General features: G+C 40.5%; 3 protein-coding genes across 4 annotated transcripts in view; 2 read left to right on the top strand and 1 right to left on the bottom strand.

The window, feature by feature from the left end:
* The window catches only part of LOC139549612 (zinc finger protein 664-like), a 438,201-nt gene that overhangs the window by 370,485 nt on the left and 47,292 nt on the right, over positions 1-20,424 (bottom strand). The window lies entirely within an intron of this gene.
* LOC139549671 (uncharacterized) overlaps positions 1-20,424 on the top strand; it is a 520,909-nt gene that overhangs the window by 476,477 nt on the left and 24,008 nt on the right. The gene's annotated exons all lie outside the window — the stretch shown is intronic.
* On the top strand, positions 6,758-13,597 carry LOC139552345 (zinc finger protein ZFP2-like). Its single transcript, XM_071363991.1, has 2 exons — positions 6,758-6,874; positions 10,491-13,597. The coding sequence occupies exons 1-2, from the start codon at positions 6,758-6,760 to the stop codon at positions 11,820-11,822; spliced, it is 1,449 nt and encodes a 482-aa protein (XP_071220092.1). The 3' UTR covers positions 11,823-13,597.

Raw genomic sequence — 20,424 nt, 5'->3', positions numbered from 1 at the left:
CAAATCGTCCCAGTCTACTACCACAGAAGGGGTCCGTTTGTCCCATTTCCAGCAAGGTTACGAGGCGCTTTGTCATTTCCAGAGTCAGTTTATTTTGGTACTGTCCATATGTAGCTTGTTTTTGGTCACAGAATGGCTGAATAAGAATAAGTGCAACATTTTACCTGGAGCTAACTATGCAGAGCATAGCACATGTCGAATGACTTTAGCTTCCCTCCAAGCCTGAGGGCACATGCTCTCTAGTAGACTTAAATTAAAGATACTGAAAATAGGAGTGCTAATATAGTCCGCTATTATCCTCAGTAATTTTCCATCTAGATTGTCAGACCCCGGTGGCTTGTCATTGTTGATAGACAACAATCATTTTTTCAGCTCTTCCACACTGACTTTACGAAATTCTAAATTACAATGCTTGTCTTTCATAATTTGATCAGATATACTTGGATGTGGAGTGTCAGCGTTTGTTGAATAATCTTGCCAATGAAAAAATCATAAAAGTAGTGGGCTTTGTGATGAATGAGCCATCTGATTCAGTAAATTTTTTTCCCAAAATGGTATGTAAGGTTCTCTAAAGCTTTTTACTATCATGTTTGTGTTACACACATGAAAACAGTATAATAAATTGGTCTATAATCAATTTTCAACATCCCTTCAGTATTTATTGACAACATTCAAATGCTAATTGTCTTTATTCCACTACTGAAGAAGCATCACTCAAATCACCTCATATTTCAAACATCCAGCCTGACAAAATATACATGTTGTATTATTCCATGCCTCACCCTTAAGTTAATTATTGCCAATACATATTAACAAAGGGGTGTACATTTGGTTTTGATATTTCATATTTACAATTATGTAACATTTAGTAATCATAATTATTTATGCAACCAGCTGACCATTTTTGGGTACAATTATATTGACGTTGTTACCCTTCTTATAGAATATCAGGATTCATTCTCAGATGTGCTAACCCAAATGCTTGACATTGGGGACTGGGCCCCGATCCAACAACATGCCTATCGAGTGAACCCTGAAAAGAGAGAGAGAAGTAAGGTGGAAAGTTACTACGGATATTGCAGGTGTTGGTTGCTGATTGTCTCAAGGGTGGGCAGTCAGCAAGTTTTGTGTTTAGCCAGTGCGTTGCCATGGATCACAATTTATTTTGTTCCAAGGGGACGAGAGTTCTAGAACTAAGTGCGTTTTAGGAAGACGAGAGTTCTAGAAGCTCGTGGTGGAAAAATATAGCATCTATTTGTTGTCTTAAGGGAGAAAGTGTTACATTCTTTGGTTTTTTCATTTATGTTTTGAGGTTGGACTTTATCACGTCTAGCTCGTTAGCGCGTAGGGCGCACTGATTGGTGTCACCTCGTTAGTCAGTATGTGTTACTGTGTGCTGGCTTGTCCATCTCGTTAGTGGGAAGGTGTTTCACCTGAGCTGGTCCAGGTTCTATTTAAGAGTGTCTGGCCCAGTGCTCCAGTTGTCTTGATAGATGTGGAGAGTCAACACCTTTAGTTGCTCCACTTTTTTGGTTTGCTTCCTGTCTGTAAGTTTGGTGTTGGTTTTTCTTTTGTTTTCCTTTTCTTGGGCAGATTTAGTGGGTCTCATGGTTGGTGTCTTTTATGTCCCAGTTGTTGTTACTAGTCAATTTTCAGTGGACACCTCCATACTGTCTTTCAGAGCCCCTCCTAAAAAACAAGTTATATTTTGGGTTGGATAAAACATCACATTGTTAATATTTTAATCAATGGCATTTCCTTAGAATGCTCATTAGTCTTTCAGTTGTTTTTCTTCTGTTTTTTTTTCTTCTCTTAAGTTTGTACTAAATATCTCTTTATTTTCATTGTTTTTTTCCTGTGAAGCCTCTGTGTTGCATCCATGTCTGAAATGTGCTGTATAAATTAAGCTTGATTTGAACATATTGCCAAACAAATTAACCCAATGACTGACCAATCAACAGACTCTTGGTCCATCTTGGTATGAAAATCAGTCTCAATCCCACTTTTCAAGCCTGCTGAAGGGGTGGTGGAGTGGTAAACACCACCCCCGGCTCTACCAGGGGCTTGAGGTGGTCTCCCACAGCTCTGCTGGTGGAGTGGTAAACACCACCCCCGGCTCTACCAGGGGCTTGAGGTGGTCTCCCACAGCTCTGCTTATGTCATGTTCTGTGGCCTTGCCGTTCCATTTCTTGACTGCCCCTGCAACACAGAAAGAAACACATTTAGTCGTGTTATATAAAACACTCAAACACAGTAATGGATATGGAGCATCTATGGCCTCAGTTACACCTGGCACCTAAATGTGACTTCTGTCATCTGATCACTCCAAGCTCCAAGTCTGGATGCAGTCAGGCCACCGAATATGCATAAGCAATGTCAAAAGATGAGTGTGGAAAGTACATTTTACACAAGTGACCTTCATAATAATTTAAATGTTATTTGTCACATATGTATGTTATTGCGGGTGTAGCTAAATGCTTGTGTTTCTAGCTCCAACAGTGCAGTAATATCTAACCAAATGCTTGTGTTCCTAGCTCCAACAGTAAATGCTGGTGTTCCTAGCTCCAACAGTGCAGTAATATCTAACTAAATGCTTGTGTTTCTAGCTCCAACAGTGCAGTAATATCTAACAATTTCACAACAAATACCTAATACACACAAATCTAAGTAATGGAATAAGAATATATCAATATATGTGCTGTACAGAAACCCAGACTAAAACCCCGAACAGCAAGCAATGCAGGTGTAGAAGCACGGTGGCTAGGAAACACTCCCTAGAAAGTCCAAAACCTAGGAAGAAACCAGGCTATGAGGGGTAGCCAGTCCTCTTCTGGCTGTGCCGGGTGGAGATTATAACAGAACATGACCAAGATGTTCATAAATGACCAGCATGAACAAATAATAATAATCACAGTAGTTGTTGAGGATGCAACAGGTCAGCACCTCAGGAGTAAATGCTCCTGCTGTCTCTAGAGAGTTGAAAACAGCAGGTCTGGGACAGGTAGTACGTCCGGTGAACAGGTCAGGTTTCCATAGCCGCAGGCAGAACAGTTGAAACTGGAGCAGCAGCACGGCCAGGGGACAGCAAGGAGTCAACATGCCAGGTAGTCCTGAGGCATGGTCCTAGGGCTCAGGTACTCCGAGAGAGAGAAAGAAAGAGAGAATTAGAGAGAGCATACTTAAATTCACACAGGACACCGGATAAGACAGGAGAAATAGTCCAGAAAAACAAACTGACCCTAGCCCCCCGACACAAACTACTGCAGCATAAATACTAGAGGCCCATCCGATGATACCCCCAGACAGGGCCAAACAGGCAGGATATAATCCCACCCACTTTGCCAAAGCACAGTCCCCACACCACTAGAGGGATATCTTCAACCACCAACTTACCATCCTGAGACAAGGCGCCAACCCAGACAGGAAGACCACGTCAGTGATTCAACCCACTCAAGTGACGCACCCCTCCTAGGGACGGCATGGAAGAGCACCAGTAAGCCAGTGACTCATATATATATATATATATATATATAAATATATGGACACGCAATATCAGAGCGGGAAAGACAGATACTAAGATACAGTAGAATAGGATAGAATACAGTATATACATATGAGATGAGTAATACATAGACTAAGATACAGTAGAATAGGATAGAATACAGTATATACATATGAGATGAGTAATACATAGACTAAGATACAGTAGAATAGGATAGAATACAGTATATACATATGAGATGAGTAATACATAGACTAAGATACAGTAGAATAGGATAGAATACAGTATATACATGCGAGATGAGTAATACATAGACTAAGATACAGTAGAATAGGATAGAATACAGTATATACATACGAGATGAGTAATACATAGACTAAGATACAGTAGAATAGGATAGAATACAGTATATACATACGAGATGAGTAATACATAGACTAAGATACAGTGAATAGGATAGAATACAGTATATACATATGAGATGAGTAATACATAGACTAAGATACAGTAGAATAGGATAGAATACAGTATATGAGATGAGTAATACATAGACTAAGATACAGTAGAATAGGATAGAATACAGTATATACATACGAGATGAGTAATACATAGACTAAGATACAGTAGAATAGTATAGAATACAGTATATACATATGAGATGAGTAATACATAGACTAAGATACAGTAGAATAGGATAGAATACAGTATATACATATGAGATGAGTAATGCCAGATATGTAAACATGCAGGAGATCCACGAAGGAAAGACAGTGATGGTGCTCAGTGATGTTGTTGGTGGGGGAACAACCAATTTCGGGTTTTTAAAATAAATTTACCCCTGTTTTTTCTCCACAATTTCGATATTGTGATGTCTCCAGTGCTGTTGGCTGCTTTAACACTTGATCGATGTATAGAAGAGTGTAATTGTTTTTAGGACAGCTGTTTTTAGTCAAGACTTTCGTGTTTTTAACGTAAAATGTTATTGTTGTACTGTGTGTGTGTTAACGTAAAATGTTATTGTTGTACTGTGTGTGTGTGTTTATAGCTTTGTTTAATGTTGTGTACGTAAATTGTTCTGTCTGAAACGTTGTTCCCCCTGCTGTTATTGGACCAGGTCTCTTTTGGAAAAGAAAAGTTATCTCAATGAGAAAAACCTGTATAAATAAAGGTAAAATAAAAAATACAAATATTGAATATATCTATATATTATATAATTATAATATAATATATATCGAAGGTCGAGGTCAGCCAGCAGGCGCCACAAGGATTCTCTCTCTCTTTTCAGGGTTCACTCGTAAAGCCCCCCCCCGGCCAAACCCTCCCCTAACCTGGGCAACGCTTGGCCTATAGTGTGCTGCCCTATGGGTCTCCCGATCACAGCAGGTTGTGGTACAGCCCGGGATCAAACCCGGGTCTGTAGTGACATCTCTAGCCCTTCGATGGAGTACCTTCGACCGCTGCACTACTCGGGTATAACTTTTTGTTAACCAATTCTGATGGTTGTTAAAAGTGGGATTTTGACATTATTACCGTTATATCAACACACTGGACACTCCCAACACCCCCAACTATCAATCTCTTTGGCACCGTAGACATCAAGTCACTTGACAATAATGTTTCATACAACGTTGCATTCCATGTTTGAAAGGTTATTTTCATTGAAGACAATCAAAGTTAACATTCCATAAAATGTAAATTCAAGGCTGAGTCTCAAATGGTCCTGGTCAGTCCCTGGATGGGAGACCAGGTGCTGCTGGAAGTGGTGTTGGAGGGCCAGTAGGAGGCACTCTTTCCTCTGGTCTAAACAAAGATCCCAATGCCCCAGGGCAGTGATTGGGGACACTGCTCTGTGTAGGGTGCCGTCTTTCAGATGGGACGTTAAACGGGTGTCCTGACTCTCTGAGGTCATTAAAGATCCCATGGCACTTATCGTAAGAGTAGGGGTGTTAACCCCGGTGTCCTGGCAAAATTCCCAATCTGGCCCTCAACCATCACGGTCACCTAATAATCCCCAGTTTACAATTGGCTCATTCATCCCCCTCCTCTCCCCTGTAACTATTCCCCAGGTCGTTGCTGCAAATGAGAACGTGTTCTCAGTCAACTTACCTGGTAAAATAACGGTAAAATAAAAATAAATAAAAAAAATAGTCGCCTGTCCATTTTAATAGCCGGGCAATGGTACACATTATAGCAAATACATTTTGGGTCTGAATTAAAGGAGCTACAATTATAGTTTAATTACATGTTTTAAATAAAATGTCCATAATATCTGCATTAATAGTGGAATGATCGTGTTTCACAATATTTCTAAACATAAAAATATTTTCTCCATCTTCTATTGTGTTATTGACTAAACGTTTGTTTATGTGTAACTGTGTTGGTGTTTTTGTCGAACTGCTTTGCTTTATCTTGGCCAGGTCGCAGTTGTAAATGAGAACTTGTTCTCAACTGGCCTACCTGGTTAAATAAAGGAGAAATAAATAACACATAATAATACATAAACATGTAGGAGCAGTATAGACCTAGTCTGTTCATTATATACATCTATATGATGTATTGTTACACCATGTAGGAGCAGTATAGACCTAGTCTGTTCATTATATACATCTACATGATGTATTGTTACACCATGTAGGAGCAGTATAGACCTAGTCTGTTCATTATATACATCTACATGATGTATTGTTACACCATGTAGGAGCAGTATAGACCTACAGTAGCTAGCTACTTATTTAGATTTAGTTTGACTTAATGAAACAGCCTTAAATGGTCCCGTGTGGCTCAGTTGGTAGAGCATGGCGCTTGCAACGCCAGGGTTGTGGGTTCATTCCCCACGGGGGGACCAGGATGAATATGTATGAACTTTCCAATTTGTAAGTCGCTCTGGATAAGAGCATCTGCTAAATGACTTAAATGTAAATGTAAATGTAATGTAAATGTGCTGTAGTAAACATTTTTTATTCACATTAATCAATCAACACTTTCTTGACGTATAATCTAGTGGACGGTTCTTCATAAACAGCTCGTCAACCACCCCGGTAGCTTGCTAGCCAACATAGCCGAAAGATTCAAGCTATTTAGACGCTTTCGGTGTATATTAGCTACTGTGTTTTAGACACACTTGTGTCGTATCTACTTGTTAACCTATTTATTTTAATATTACGTTATTTTGTATTAGTCAGCTATAGTAGCTGGCTGGTTAAGTTAGCACTAGCCTAGTCGCTAATGATAGCTAGCTAGCTGTTATCCCCGAACATGAGCTCCCTAAACTACTCCTCTCCTGCTAAAGAAGAGGTGATCTGCTCGACGGAGAAAGAAGCTCTGGGGCTGAACATTGTCGTGAAAGAGGAGAAGGAAGAAGAGGATGTCACTGTAAAACAAGAAGTAGAGGATGAGGCTGTTACAGTGAAAGAAGAAGAGAAAGACGTTTCAGTGAAAGAAGAGGAAGACGCGTTCAGAGTGAAAGAGGAGGAAGATGTTACAGTAAAAGAAGAGGAGGAGGAAGAAGAGGAGGAGGATGTCGTTTTTGGAGTGAAGAAGGAAGGGGAGATTACTGTCACATTGAAAGATGAGGAGGAGGAGATAGGAAATCTGATTAACACCAGTAAGTACCGCCTTAAATGTGTTTTTAACTTTGGATATTCGGAGTTGGCTCGTCAATACCTCTTAAACGGAGGGCCCAGGATGATGACTGATATGTCTAGAATCAGACGACGTAGAGAGCAAGCTACCCCTTGTTTTCTCCGTTCCGTTTCCAAAAAGTGACTTACCATATATATTTGAGAAGGGTCTATCTGCTGACCGCAGACTGGGGGGCACGGCATGTAGTGATTTTCATGTAGTGATGTTTTACTACACACCGTGCCCCCCAATAGTGTCATGTGAGAGTTGGGTTGGCTACAACAAAGATTATGGATATACTGACAAGATGTCTCTGCCCTGACAAGGGGAGTCGTTGTCCACAAAGCGGCACTGCGGGTTGTCTAGCTCCCGCCTATCCTTTCTTTGGATTGGTGGATTCATCTTATTATTGTAATCTATTGTTTATATTCTATGAGGGTTGTTGACGGCAACCGCCTGTATTCAATGGAGAGAGATGCTAAGCTACTAGCATGAATATGCACCGCCTGTATTCAATGGAGAGAGATGCTAAGCTACTAGCATGAATATGCATAGCGATCTAGAGACAACTCCTATAGTGTTTTTATCAAAGTTGTCGGTATGTCACGTGTCCACATAACAACTTAAGCATTACGAAACTTCTGTTGGATCAAGTAAACCTCACGTAGCAAATAAGCCATTCATTTTGTTGTTGACCAAATTTGACACTTTCCACATTGGGTTGATAATTGTTTCCACTTGGATACAACCTACTGTAACCAACTGGCATGACCTAGAGAGATACAACCTACTGTAACCTACTGGCATGACCTAGAGAGTTACAACCTACTGTAGCCTACTGTAGCCTACTGGCATGACCTAGAGAGATACAACCTACTGTAACCTACTGGCATGACCTAGAGAGTTACAATCTACTGTAACCTACTGGCATGACCTAGAGAGATCCAACCTACTGTAGCCTACTGTTATGACCTAGAGAGTTACAACCTACTGTAGCCTACTGGTATGACCTAGAGAGATACAACCTACTGTAACCTACTGGCATGACCTAGAGAGTTACAACCTACTGTAGCCTACTGGCATGACCTAGAGAGATACAACCTACTGTAACCTACTGGCATGACCTAGAGAGATACAACCTACTGTAACCTACTGGCATGACCTAGAGAGATACAACCTACTGTAACCTAATGGCATGACCTAGGTCACAGTTCACAGGTCACAGTTGTAAATAATTGTGTTATTGACTGTACGTTTGTTTATCCCAAGTGTAACTCTGTTGTTTTTGTCACACTGCTTTGCTTTATCTTGGCCAGGTCACAGTTGTAAATGAGAACTTGTTCTCAACTGGCCTACCTGGTTAAATAAAGGTTAAATTAAAAAAAATATGAATTGTTCATGACGTCCTCCAGTGATTTTTAACTTTTCCTGTTGAAAAGTGATATATAAATACAGTAAAGTATAAACACACTAAAGGGAAACAAATAAATGTTTTGAGCAAAATAGTGTTTTTTTAGACAACTGCAAACTAGAAGGAGTGAGTGATGTCATAGTAAGGCCTTCAAGGAGTTGGCTTGATGGGAAGTCGTGATGTCATCCAATAGGAGACTGATCTTCATGTGAACATTCATTATTCTTTTTTAAATCCTTCCTGTTCTGTCAAGTTGTTTGTTGATCATTGCTACAAAGCCATTTTCAAGTCTTTCCATAGATTTTAAAGACGATTTAAGTCCAAACTGTAACTAGGCCACTCAGGAACATTCAATGTCTTGGTAAGCTCCTCCAGTGTAGATTTGGCCTTGTGGTTTAGGTTATTGTCCTGTTAGTACAGTTTTTTGTATTCAGATCTCTGAAATGCACTCTACCTACGTAACATTTAGTTTCCTTATATTACGCTGGGAAAACAGTTTTCATGGGCACAGAAATTCCAAATCAAATCATTTGAGTTTGCAGAAATTCAAGGGTTCTAACCGAGAGTCACCTTAACTTTATTGACAACACCCAAATGGATACTGTCATTAACGCAGTTTTTCAATAATTACACATCATTCTTAATACTGTAGCTGTTTAGTTAGTCACATGTTCAACTATCATCAGCTGATCCAGGAAATCATTTTCTGAATGACAGTCACATGACAAACATCACGACATGCAACAACAACCAAAGTGCTTCTTCATTCATTACTCTGGTAAAGACAGTTATGCCGTGCTCCACGTTGGATCCAACATCCCTAACAAATTGGTGTTTATAATGTGTTATTGTCTGCTTGATTTACTGTAGGGTCTCGTTAGTCTGTTTGCACACAGAGATACTTTGCTCATAATGTGTAGAGAACTGTTCCTTGATGGATAGGCTGTTGTACAACACACAGAGCTATTTTCCTTTATTTGTTGTTTGGTGAAGTTATGGGTCCTACAGTAGGTCTATGTTGTTGTTATGGATCCTACAGTACACTATGTATGTCATGCAATAACAACCAAAGTGCTTCTTCGTTCATTACAGGTATATTTGTTGTTAGTTATGGGCCAATTTGGCAAATAGTGTATAAACCCTCATTGTCAGGCTGATGGAAAAGCTAGCCAAAGAGCATTTTACTGGTTGAATTGTTTTTTAAGTACAAAGCGGTTGATTTGTGATGACACAAACATTATATTAAGCAGGACATTCAAACGAGCCTTACAATTATAATCCAAAGTAGTGTGAAATGCACTCATAAGCAACCTGGAAATGGAGGTTACTCCCCTGAGTTTTCCCCTATTCACATTCAGAATACATTGTGAAAAACTCAAATCTTTGCTCACTATTTTTGCTCCAGGCAGATATACTACATCCATAACTAGTGGTTTCCTCATTACCAGATATACTACATCCATAACTAGTGGTTTCCTCATTACCAGATATACTACATCCATAACTAGTGGTTTCCTCATTACCAGATAACCTACATCCATAACTAGTGGTTTCCTCATTACCAGATATACTACATCCATAACTAGTGGTTTCCTCATTACCAGATATACTACATCCATAACTAGTGGTTTCCTCATTACCAGATATACTACATCCATAACTAGTGGTTTCCTCATTACCAGATATACTACATCCGTAACTATCGGTTTCCTCATTAGCAGGGAGGAGTTTCTACAATCAAGTTGTGTTGCATCGCCCTCGTGCCGCAATTTTAGGAAAGGGGCCTATATTGGAGACCAAAAGTCGTCTGGCACACTGCTTAGAGTTTCAACAACATGAATAACTTATTTCTAGCCTACAATCATTGATGTTACTACTAATGTGAAAGCAAGACAAACTATGACTATTCTTGCTCATTTTAAGACGATTGTTAAATAATTTTAACATTCATTACAGACATCAATTGTTGTACAACATCATGGCTACTCTGTTGGCATCACCTTTTACAGTGGATTACCGCTGTTGTGGGCCTTTAATCATCTGTCTGACTTTGTTGTTCACACAGGAGAGATAAGGGACTATCGTGGATCCTCTGGGGAGCCTAAACAACCTCATGATGCTGAAGAGGCAGAGAAGAGTCTCTCCAGATCAGGACACCTCAATAATCACCTGCAGAGATCCACAGGGAGGAGAACTCACTGCTGCTCTGACTGTGGGAAGAGATTCACCTCCTCATCAGACATTAAAATTCATCAGAGAATCCACACAGGAGAGAAACCTTATAGCTGTGGGCAATGTGGGAAGAGATGTACTACATCTGGCTCTCTGACTGTACACCAGAGAACACACACAGGAGAGAAACCTTACAGCTGTGATCAATGTGGGGAGAGTTTTACTACATCCAGCAATCTGACTGTACACCAGAGAACACACACAGGAGAGAAACCTTATAGCTGTGGTCAATGTGGGAAGAGTTTTGGTCAATCTAGCACTCTGACTCTACACCAGAGAATACACACAGGAGATAAATCTTTTAGCTGTGGTCAATGTGGGAAGAGTTTTACAACATCTATCCAGCTGACATTACACCAGAGAACACACACAGGAGAGAAACCTTATAGCTGTGATCAATGTGGGAAGAGTTTTACAACATCTGGCCAGCTGACATCACACAAGAGAACACACACAGGAGAGAAACCTTATAGCTGTGGTCAATGTGGGAAGAGTTTTACTCAGTCAACCAGCCTGATATCACACCAGAGAACACACACAGGAGAGAAACCTTATAGCTGTGGTCAATGTGGGAAGAGTTTTGGTGCATCTAGCACTCTGACTCTACACCAGAGAATACACACAGGAGAGAAACCTTATAGCTGTGGTCAATGTGGGAAGAGTTTTGGTAGATCTGACCAGCTGACATTACACCAGATAACACACACAGGAGAGAAACCTTACAGCTGTGATCAATGTGGGAAGAGATGTACTACATCTGGCTCTCTGACTGTACACCAGAGAATACACACAGGAGAGAAACCTTATAGCTGTGGTCAATGTGGGAAGAGTTTTGGTGCATCTAGAACTCTGACTCTACACCAGAGAACACACACAGGAGAGAAACCTTATAGCTGTGGTCAATGTGGGAAGAGTTTTGGTGCATCTAGAACTCTGACTCTACACCAGAGAACACACACAGGAGAGAAACCTCATAGCTGTGATTTGTGTGACAAGAGATACTATGATAAAAGATATCTGATCAAACATCAGAAAATACATGGAGTTGTTTCATGATATCAATGAAATAATGTCACAATGTAGAATGTTTTAACATTGTAGTGGGAGTATTTTAATAATGTCACAATGTAGAATGTTTTAACATTGTAGTAGGAGTATTTTAATGATGTCACAATGTAGAATGTTTTAACATTGTAGTAGGAGTATTTTAAGGAATTTCACAATGTAGAACCCTAAACGTTTGTCCCCTGTTCTATTGATTTCAACATGATATGGATATTAGCCTCAGGAAAAATCCAGGCTCTGAATTGAAAGAGTACTATTTATGTGATTTAACAAAAAGTGACTAACACAAAAAGAGCTGTGTTACACTTACCATGTTGGTGACCCACTTGAATCAAAATGGAACACCTCAAAATGTAGCGAGCTGTTTTCTACAAGTTGTCCTCTAAACAGGGATGTACACATTATTCCCAGATTCCGTGTGGTTTTTCAGCTGTTAGTTTTAACAGGACGTGCAACCTCATCTCCCTCCTGTCGCACAAATTATTTTAGCATGATATCGATGAGTTATGATTTCAACATGATATCGATGAGTTATGACAAATAAGTGTTGTGTTCCTTTGTTTAGCGACCCCTAAATTTAAATGCATCACTCCAAAATGTAGCTGACTGTCTTCTGCAGGATGTCCTCTAACCAGTGAGGTAAAATATATCTCCCATTTCCATGTGTTTGTTTAGTTGTGTTAGTTTCAACAGCACGAACAACCTGATTTCCCCCCTAATCGATACCCGTGATTTATTGCTACTTGTCAAAACAACAGCGTTTTTGGTGCTTGTGCAGTTTATAAGGAGCTTGTGTAAGTAATATGATTATTGTGGCCGATGTTTGTGTATATAGTACATTTTATGTTTATGTTTTCAATTTATCACAAAGTGTTTCTGCATTTGGACACGTTTAAACTGTGACATTGGGGCTATGCCACCTAGTAAAATGTTGTTGAAAATAAGACTATGCCCGGCATACAATATAAGTTTGGTTTTAGTTGAAAGTGAAAGTTGGGGGAAAAAACATTGAATTTCAACATACTTGCAGCCTATACACATGGACGCTGTATAATAAATCGGTCTATAATCAATTTTATTAACAATCCTAATAAATTGAGCCATAAATGTAGGATATATTTGTTGTCTTAAGGGGGAAGGTGTTACTGTCTTTGGTGTTTCCATTTATGTTTGGACGTTAGCAAGTATGTCTGTTAGCAATAAGGGCGCACTGATTGGTGTCACCTCGTTAGTCAGTATGTGTTACACCTGTGCTGGCTTGTCCATCTCGTTAGTGGGAAGGTGTTTCACCTGAGCTGGTCCAGGTTCTATTTAAGAGTGTCTGGCCCAGTGCTCCAGTTGTCTTGATAGATGTGGAGAGTCAACACCTTTAGGTGCTCCACCTTTTTGGTTTTATTCCTGTCTGTGAGTTTTTCTTTTGTTTGCCTCTTCTTGGGCAGATTTAGTGGGTCTTATGGTGGGTGTCTTTTAGTTCCCAGTTGTTGTTACTAGTCAATTTTCATTGGACACCCCCATAGTGTCTTTCAGAACCCCTCTTAAAAAACAAGCTTATATTTTGGGTTGGATATTTTAACATTTTAATCAATGACATTTCCTTAGGATGCTCATTAGTCTTTAAGTTGTTATTGTTTTTTTATCCTCTAATGCTCTTCTGTTTGTTGTGTTCTAAATATTTCTGTTTATTTTCATAGTTTTTTTCCTGTGAAGCCATTGTGTTGCATCCATGTCTGAAATGTACTATATAAATAAAGCTTGATTTGAACATATTGCAAAACAAATGAACCCAATGACTGACCAATCAACAGACTCTTGCTAAACCAATGAACAAATCTGTGCAAAAGCAACACATATCTTGATCCATTTTAGTATGAAAAACAGTATAAGTTCAGTATATCTCCCACTATGTCAAAATAGTGCTGGTATGTACGTTTTAGTATCACTTTTCAACCAACCCAGTCCATTTGTTGAAATCAACAATACGTCAACGGATTCAACTACTGATAACTGAAACAAACAAATGGATCAAACAGATCAATCCCACTTTTCCAGCCTGCTGAAGGTGTGGTGGAGTGGTAAACACCACCCCCGGCTCTACCAGGGGCTTGAGGTGGTCTCCCACAGCTCTGCTGGTGGAGTGGTAAACACCACCCCCGGCTCTACCAGGGGCTTGAGGTGGTCTCCCACAGCTCTGCTGGTGGAGTGGTAAACACCACCCCCGGCTCTACCAGGGGCTTGAGGTGGTCTCCCACAGCTCTGCTGGTGGAGTGGTAAACACCACCCCCGGCTCTACCAGGAGCATGAGGTGGTCTCCCACAGCTCTGATGGTGGAGTGGTAAACACCACCCCCGGCTCTACCAGGGGCTCGAGGTGGTCTCCCACAGCTCTGCTGGTGGAGTGGTAAACACCACCCCCGGCTCTACCAGGGGCATGAGGTGGTCTCCCACAGCTCTGCTGGTAGAGTGGTAAACACCACCCCCGGCTCTACCAGGGGCTTGAGGTGGTCTCCCACAGCTCTGCTTATGTCATGTTCTGTGGCCTTGCTGTTCCATTTCTTGACTGCCCCTGCAACACAGAAACACATTTAGTCATATTATATAAAACACTCAAAGTAATGGATATGGAGCATCTATGGCCTCAGTTACACCTGGCACCTAAATGTGACTTCTGTCATCTGATCACTCCAAGCTGCATTAGGTTCAGATCTACCAGGACGGGCCTTTGACAGTCTGGATGCAGTCAGGCCACTGAATATAAATAAGCAATGTAAAGAGATGGGGTGAATGAGTGGGGAAAAGTACATTTGATACAAATTACCTTCATAATATCAAAGAACAAATGTGTGTGCCTGAGGGGAAATTAACTTTCATACAGGCAAAAGGGTTGAGAAATTACACCAATATCAGTGGACAATTTGCACTAATGTAAATAGTAAACATGGATGATGGAACATATTCCCTTTAGCTGACGTGATGAGCCACTAAGGGGACATAAATATTTACCATCTAAACCATGTGTGACCTCTCACCTCTCTGGCTGTAGAAGTGTTCTTCCTAACCAGTCCCTCAACAGCTCTCTGACTGAGCTCCACCCTCACTGGGTCTTCAGAGGAGAGGAAGGCTGAGGAGGGATGGAAGGATGAATGGATCAGTCAGTCAATAAAGTGTAGAGCTGCTGTCTGACAAAATCACTATTTTAGTAGTTCATTAAAGTTAATAAGGCTTTATGACTGCTGAATACCAACTATCAATCACTTAGATCATGTATTTTCAGCTAGAGATACATCCTTGGGACTTCCCTAGCCCATTGAAGTTGACATTTAAAATGGTTAAGGTTAGGGTTTAGGGTAGGGATGTCCCAAGGATCCCAGATGGCATTGACCATTGTGCATTTGTAACCGATGTGAAATGGCTAGCTAGTTAGCGGGGTGCGCGCTAATAGTGATGGTAACGATGTTTCGTGGGAGGCAGTTGTTGATGTGTGCAGAGGGTCCCTGGTTCGAGCCCAGGTAGGGGCGAGGAGAGGGATGGAAGCTTTACTGTTACACATTCTTCGGTCTCTTTTACGTAGCAGGTGTAAAAGAAACACAGACAAGACAAGTAGGCGCTCAGGTCATTATGGTCGTTGTAGTTTAAAAAAAGAGCATCTAATTATGCGTAACTATATGTGGGGTTGTTAGAGAAGAATGTGATTGTCAGCCCTAACAATCCATTCTAGCACATCATCAGGCACTGTAAAAGGCTTCATTGATGACGTATTCCTTCTATTCCAGGGGACAGCAGAGGAACTTCATCGATTCCACTCCTTCATCAATACAAGCAGTGAACATCTGAAATTCACCCTCACCTTTGAGGCGCATGAAACAAGTTATCTGGACATTTTGCTAAAGAGGGAGGGGTGTGGATTTAGCACAGACCTATACAGGAAGCCGACGGACAGGAATTCCCTGTTACGCGGAGACAGCTTCCACCCTACACCCCTAAAAAAACTATTGTAATACTTGAGTGAAGGAAACATTTAAAATGTAAATGAGTAATTTTAATTTTGTAAATTTAAAACAAAAACATAACTGTTTGTACTTACAACTCAGTTACTAAGTCAGTTAACCACACTGTGTTGTTACACTGGTGAGTAAAAACTCATGCTTCCTACCCTTTAACTTTTTGTCTGAACATTAAATGTACATTTTACTCAACTGCGTCCAGTCAGCAGATGGACTAGATGCCGCTTAGGCCGCCCGTTGTGACTCCGTCAAGAATTCAGCAGAGCAAGTTTGTATGAAGGTCTGGTTATTAAATGGGTACATAGTTCAATAGTAATATCCTCTAAAACGCTCTGGTGACAAACTTTTCTGCCCTGTTTCCAGTTGTCCACATGGCTGAGAGAACCTATTCAAGTAAGTAAGTAAATAGATTTTGGAAATGTAAAAAAAAACTATGTATTATTAGCTAACTAGCTACAGTGCAGGCTAACTCAAATGAGCTACTAAATGAGCTAGCTAGTTGGCTAGCTTGTTATCTAACCAACTTCAAATATTGTATAGATAGATAGCTAGCTATCTAGCCAACTTCACATACTGTATAGATAGATAGCTAGCTATCTAGCCAACTTCACATTCTGTATAGATAGATAGCTAGCTATCTAGCCAACTTCACATATTGTATAGATAGATAGCTAGCTATCTAGCCAACTTCACATTCTGTATAGATAGATAGCTAGCTATCTAGCCAACTTCAAATACTGTATAGATAGATAGCTAACTATCTAGCCAACATCCCATTCTGTATAGATAGATAGCTAGCTAAGTGAATTAAATATCACCAGCTACCTAACTTCATATTAGCTAGCTATCTATTTATCACTGTAAAAAACAAACTGCAAATGCATTTGTAGGTAGCTAGCTAACAGCCATGGAGGGTGAAAGGATAGCAGCCCCAACTGTCAGTGAGAGAGGAGGCTATTCTGGATAGGGCAGGTACTTTTGTGTAGTTCTTGTCCCTAGAAGTGAGGACGGAGATAATAGTAACATAATATTCAGTGTGGTGTAATTTGACTATAATGAAGTCTGTTTCTTGTGAGGTTTTCTGTCCTCAGATAAAGAGCGCTATGAAAGCCAGTCTACATATGAAGAGGTCCCAATGAAGAGCAGTGGTTCTCAGTCCTGGGGACTCAAAGAGGCACATTGTTGTTTTTGCCTCAGCACTGCACCGCTGATTCAAATGATCAACTCATTATCAAGCTTCAAGTGGTATTTATGTATTCATTTGTGATGCCATCCTTGATATGATCCTGTTATTGTCACATGCTACACATCTACATATGTGTGCCCATGCATCTATCAATCCAATGTTATCATGATTTGTTATTATGGATATTATACTTTAGTAATCCACAATGACCTGGTGATGTAACAGTCTAATAATTACATTGTCTTCCATATTCCTACAGATACCTTGTAACTGGAGATTCCTTCAAAACGATTGCCTACAGTCGATTGCCTACAGTTAACGTGTAGGGCACTGCAAGGTTGGGTGACCAGGGTCATCTGGGACTGCCTCCTGGAGCAATTCAGATGTGTGAAGGCTACCTGTGTCCTGCGTAACTTCATGAGGATGGACACGAGGACCAGGAGGGGATCTACAGCTCGCCGCCGTGTCCCAGAGGAGGAGTCTGCTGCTCTGCAGGATGTTTCAAGGATGGGGTCCAACAACACAGCAAGAGGCAATCCGTGTGCAGGAGATCTTCACCTCCTACTTCTTCAAAGAGGGTGCTGTTCCCTGGCAACACCATAGACTACACTACGCTCAACCAAAGGCTCTTTTAAGAGGGTGCTGTTCCCTGGCAACACCATAGACTACACTATGCACAACCAAAGGCTCTTTTAAGAGGGTGCTGTTCCCTGGCAACACCATAGACTACACTATGCACAACCAAAGGCTCTTTTAAGAGCCATCCACATTGCAATGAGAATATTCTTCCATTTACTTAGCTATGTCAACTGCAGTTATTCAATTCACAGTTTCTCTCCCTTTGATTTCCACTTCTCAGGTGAGGGTGATGTTTAGGTAAGGGTGTGATGTCTGTGCAAAAACAAAACAGGCTGTTTTAAATCACTAATATTGAAGAAATGTAGAGCAATTAGACACCCTATAACACACACCTACACACTCATGTATCAATCTGATTGATGGATTGTGTTGTGCAGTAAGCAGGTTCAGGTGTATAACTGTGGCTCCTTCCACCTTCAAAGAATAGGCAAGAGGGCCAACCATGGAGAATAGTAAGACACTTCATTATTTCTATAACTACGCTATATTGTTTGTCCTTATGGGTCCGTTCATGTTTTTCAGCATAAAGTACTCTGCAGCCACTTAGTGTGGTGTGGACATCAGGTGAGGCCACACACAGATTCCTGTTGAACACTGTGGCTTTAACTACCTTATTTTCTCAATAAGTCTCTCTCCTTCACTTCATCCCTCTCTCCCCTTCTCCCTAAATCCTCTAGGTTATATCAGCTGTGTCGGTGAACCCCTCCTGCATCTGAACAGGCTACATCGAGGGCACAGCATGATCAGAGGTGAGAGGTCACTTGTTCAGGTCAACAGGAAGTATTATTAAAGAGATGCTTTACATTGAAATACAGATAGATGCAGTAGTCCCAGAGTTAATGATCCCAGGTCAGTTTATATTATACAGGAAGTATTATTAAAGAGATGCTTTACATTGAAATACAGATAGATGCAGTAGTCCCAGAGTTAATGATCCCAGGTCAGTTTATATTATACAGGAAGTATTATTAAAGAGATGCTTTACATTGAAATACAGATAGATGCAGTAGTCCCAGAGTTAATGATCCCAGGTCAGTTTTGCATTTCACCTCCTGATTGATGACTAACAATGTTAGAATAAAAAAATAAAAACACAAGGCTTAAACATGCTCTCTCTCTCATCTGCAGAAAGTTTTAAGTTGACTGAGAACACGTTCTCATTTGCAGCAACGACCTGGGGAATAGTTCCAGGGGAGAGGAGGGGGATGAATGAGCCAATTGTAAACTGGGGATTATTAGGTGACCTTGATGGTTTGAGGGCAAGATTGGGAATTTAGCCAGGACACCGGGGTTAACACCCCTACTCTTACGATAAGTGCCATGGGATCTTTAATGACCTCAGAGAGTCAGGACACCCGTTTAACGTCCCATCCGAAAGACGGCACCCTACACAGGGCAGTGTCCCCAATCACTGCCCTGGGCCATTGGGGGATATTTTTTTTAGACCAGAGGAAAGAGTGCCTCCTACTGGCCTCCTACAGATATGTTTTGATGTGAGAGGATGCCAACCCCCAGTCCCATCATCGCCACCTCACCTGCTTTTAAGATAACCTTTGGGCCGACTAGAGACACTATTATGTAGTTGTGATGAACTGAGAGAATATTTAGGTAGCACTGTGATTCGTTAATCATGTGCTGCCTTCCCTGCTCCTGTGCTTACCTCTTCCCCTTTCTGTCTTTTACACCTCTCTCTCCACCTCCTCTTTCTTCCTCTGTTTTTATAATGCACAACAGATGTGCATTGAAGGACAGATTGAAACTTGTATAATGAGCTTTTCAATCAAGCGTTTCACATTCTCTACTGGTTGAAATGAAGTGTAATGTGAGGAAATACTCCACCTATCCTGTGTTTATCAGATCAATGCAGATGAAGGGCATTAGATGTTGAGATGAACCGGTGTTAAGAGTATTTACATGATGCATAGGAAGTGTAGTGTTCTGTTTTTTTAATTCTATTTCTGTATATATGAATTAACTAGTTAAATCCTGTTTCTAGTCTATTAGTTACATAGTGTAACCATTGATGTCCCAGGACCAAGATTGGTAAACACTGTTGAAGTGTAGAATTGTAATACATACATGCAGACACAGCGTCATTCAAAGACTGGAATTTGATACTCCTGGTATTGGATATGACTGAAAAATCATCTCAAAGACATTCATACTTAAACTGCACCTTTATTTGCCAAGGTAGAGTACATGATCAGTGAATATATTAAATGTACAGGCTACAATGTGGGGATCTCATGCATGGTAATAACTACATGTATATACGACTTGCATCCTTGGTACAACATGATATTATATTCTACTCAATCCATAGGCTTCATTAATGTCATTCAGGCTGTTTTGAAGTTGATACAACTGGCTATGATAGCTGAGGTTCATAGCTAGGTTCTGAACTAATATGTATACCAAACGTTTGGGTCCATACACAGATCGGCTAGATAGCTAGCTACACATCCATGGGCATACAGGGATTTTAATCATCCACTGCACAATAAGCAAGAACATAGCTAGCTACGTGATTTCATCTATCTGCATGGCAAATATCAGCAAGGAAAGCTTACAAAATTGTACATTCAATTTGCAGTAAATTCTTCAGCTAGCTAGATTCTATACATCCACTGTTTCACAAAACGAGAGCCTGGTTTGCTGGTTGTTTCAGGAGTACCTAAAACAACCAGAATTACAATGTCATACTCATGTCACAACACCCATAAAGCTAGTCAGCTAACTGGCTAATGTTAGCTAGTCAGCTAGCTTGC

The sequence above is a fragment of the Salvelinus alpinus genome, chromosome 2 (assembly GCF_045679555.1).
Source record: "Salvelinus alpinus chromosome 2, SLU_Salpinus.1, whole genome shotgun sequence".
Lineage (NCBI taxonomy): Eukaryota > Metazoa > Chordata > Actinopteri > Salmoniformes > Salmonidae > Salvelinus > Salvelinus alpinus.
The sequence above is the reverse complement of the archived record's forward strand: the minus strand, read 5'-3'. Positions and strand labels throughout refer to the sequence as shown.

Coding starts and splice junctions, on each gene's coding strand:
- LOC139552345 (XM_071363991.1), top strand. CDS start 6,758: ATGAGCTCCCTAAACTACTCCTCTCCTGCTAAAGAAGAGGTGATCTGC. Junction 6,875..10,490: donor AGGAAGAAGAGGATGTCACT/GTAAAACAAGAA, acceptor CATTCATTACAG/ACATCAATTGTTGTACAACA.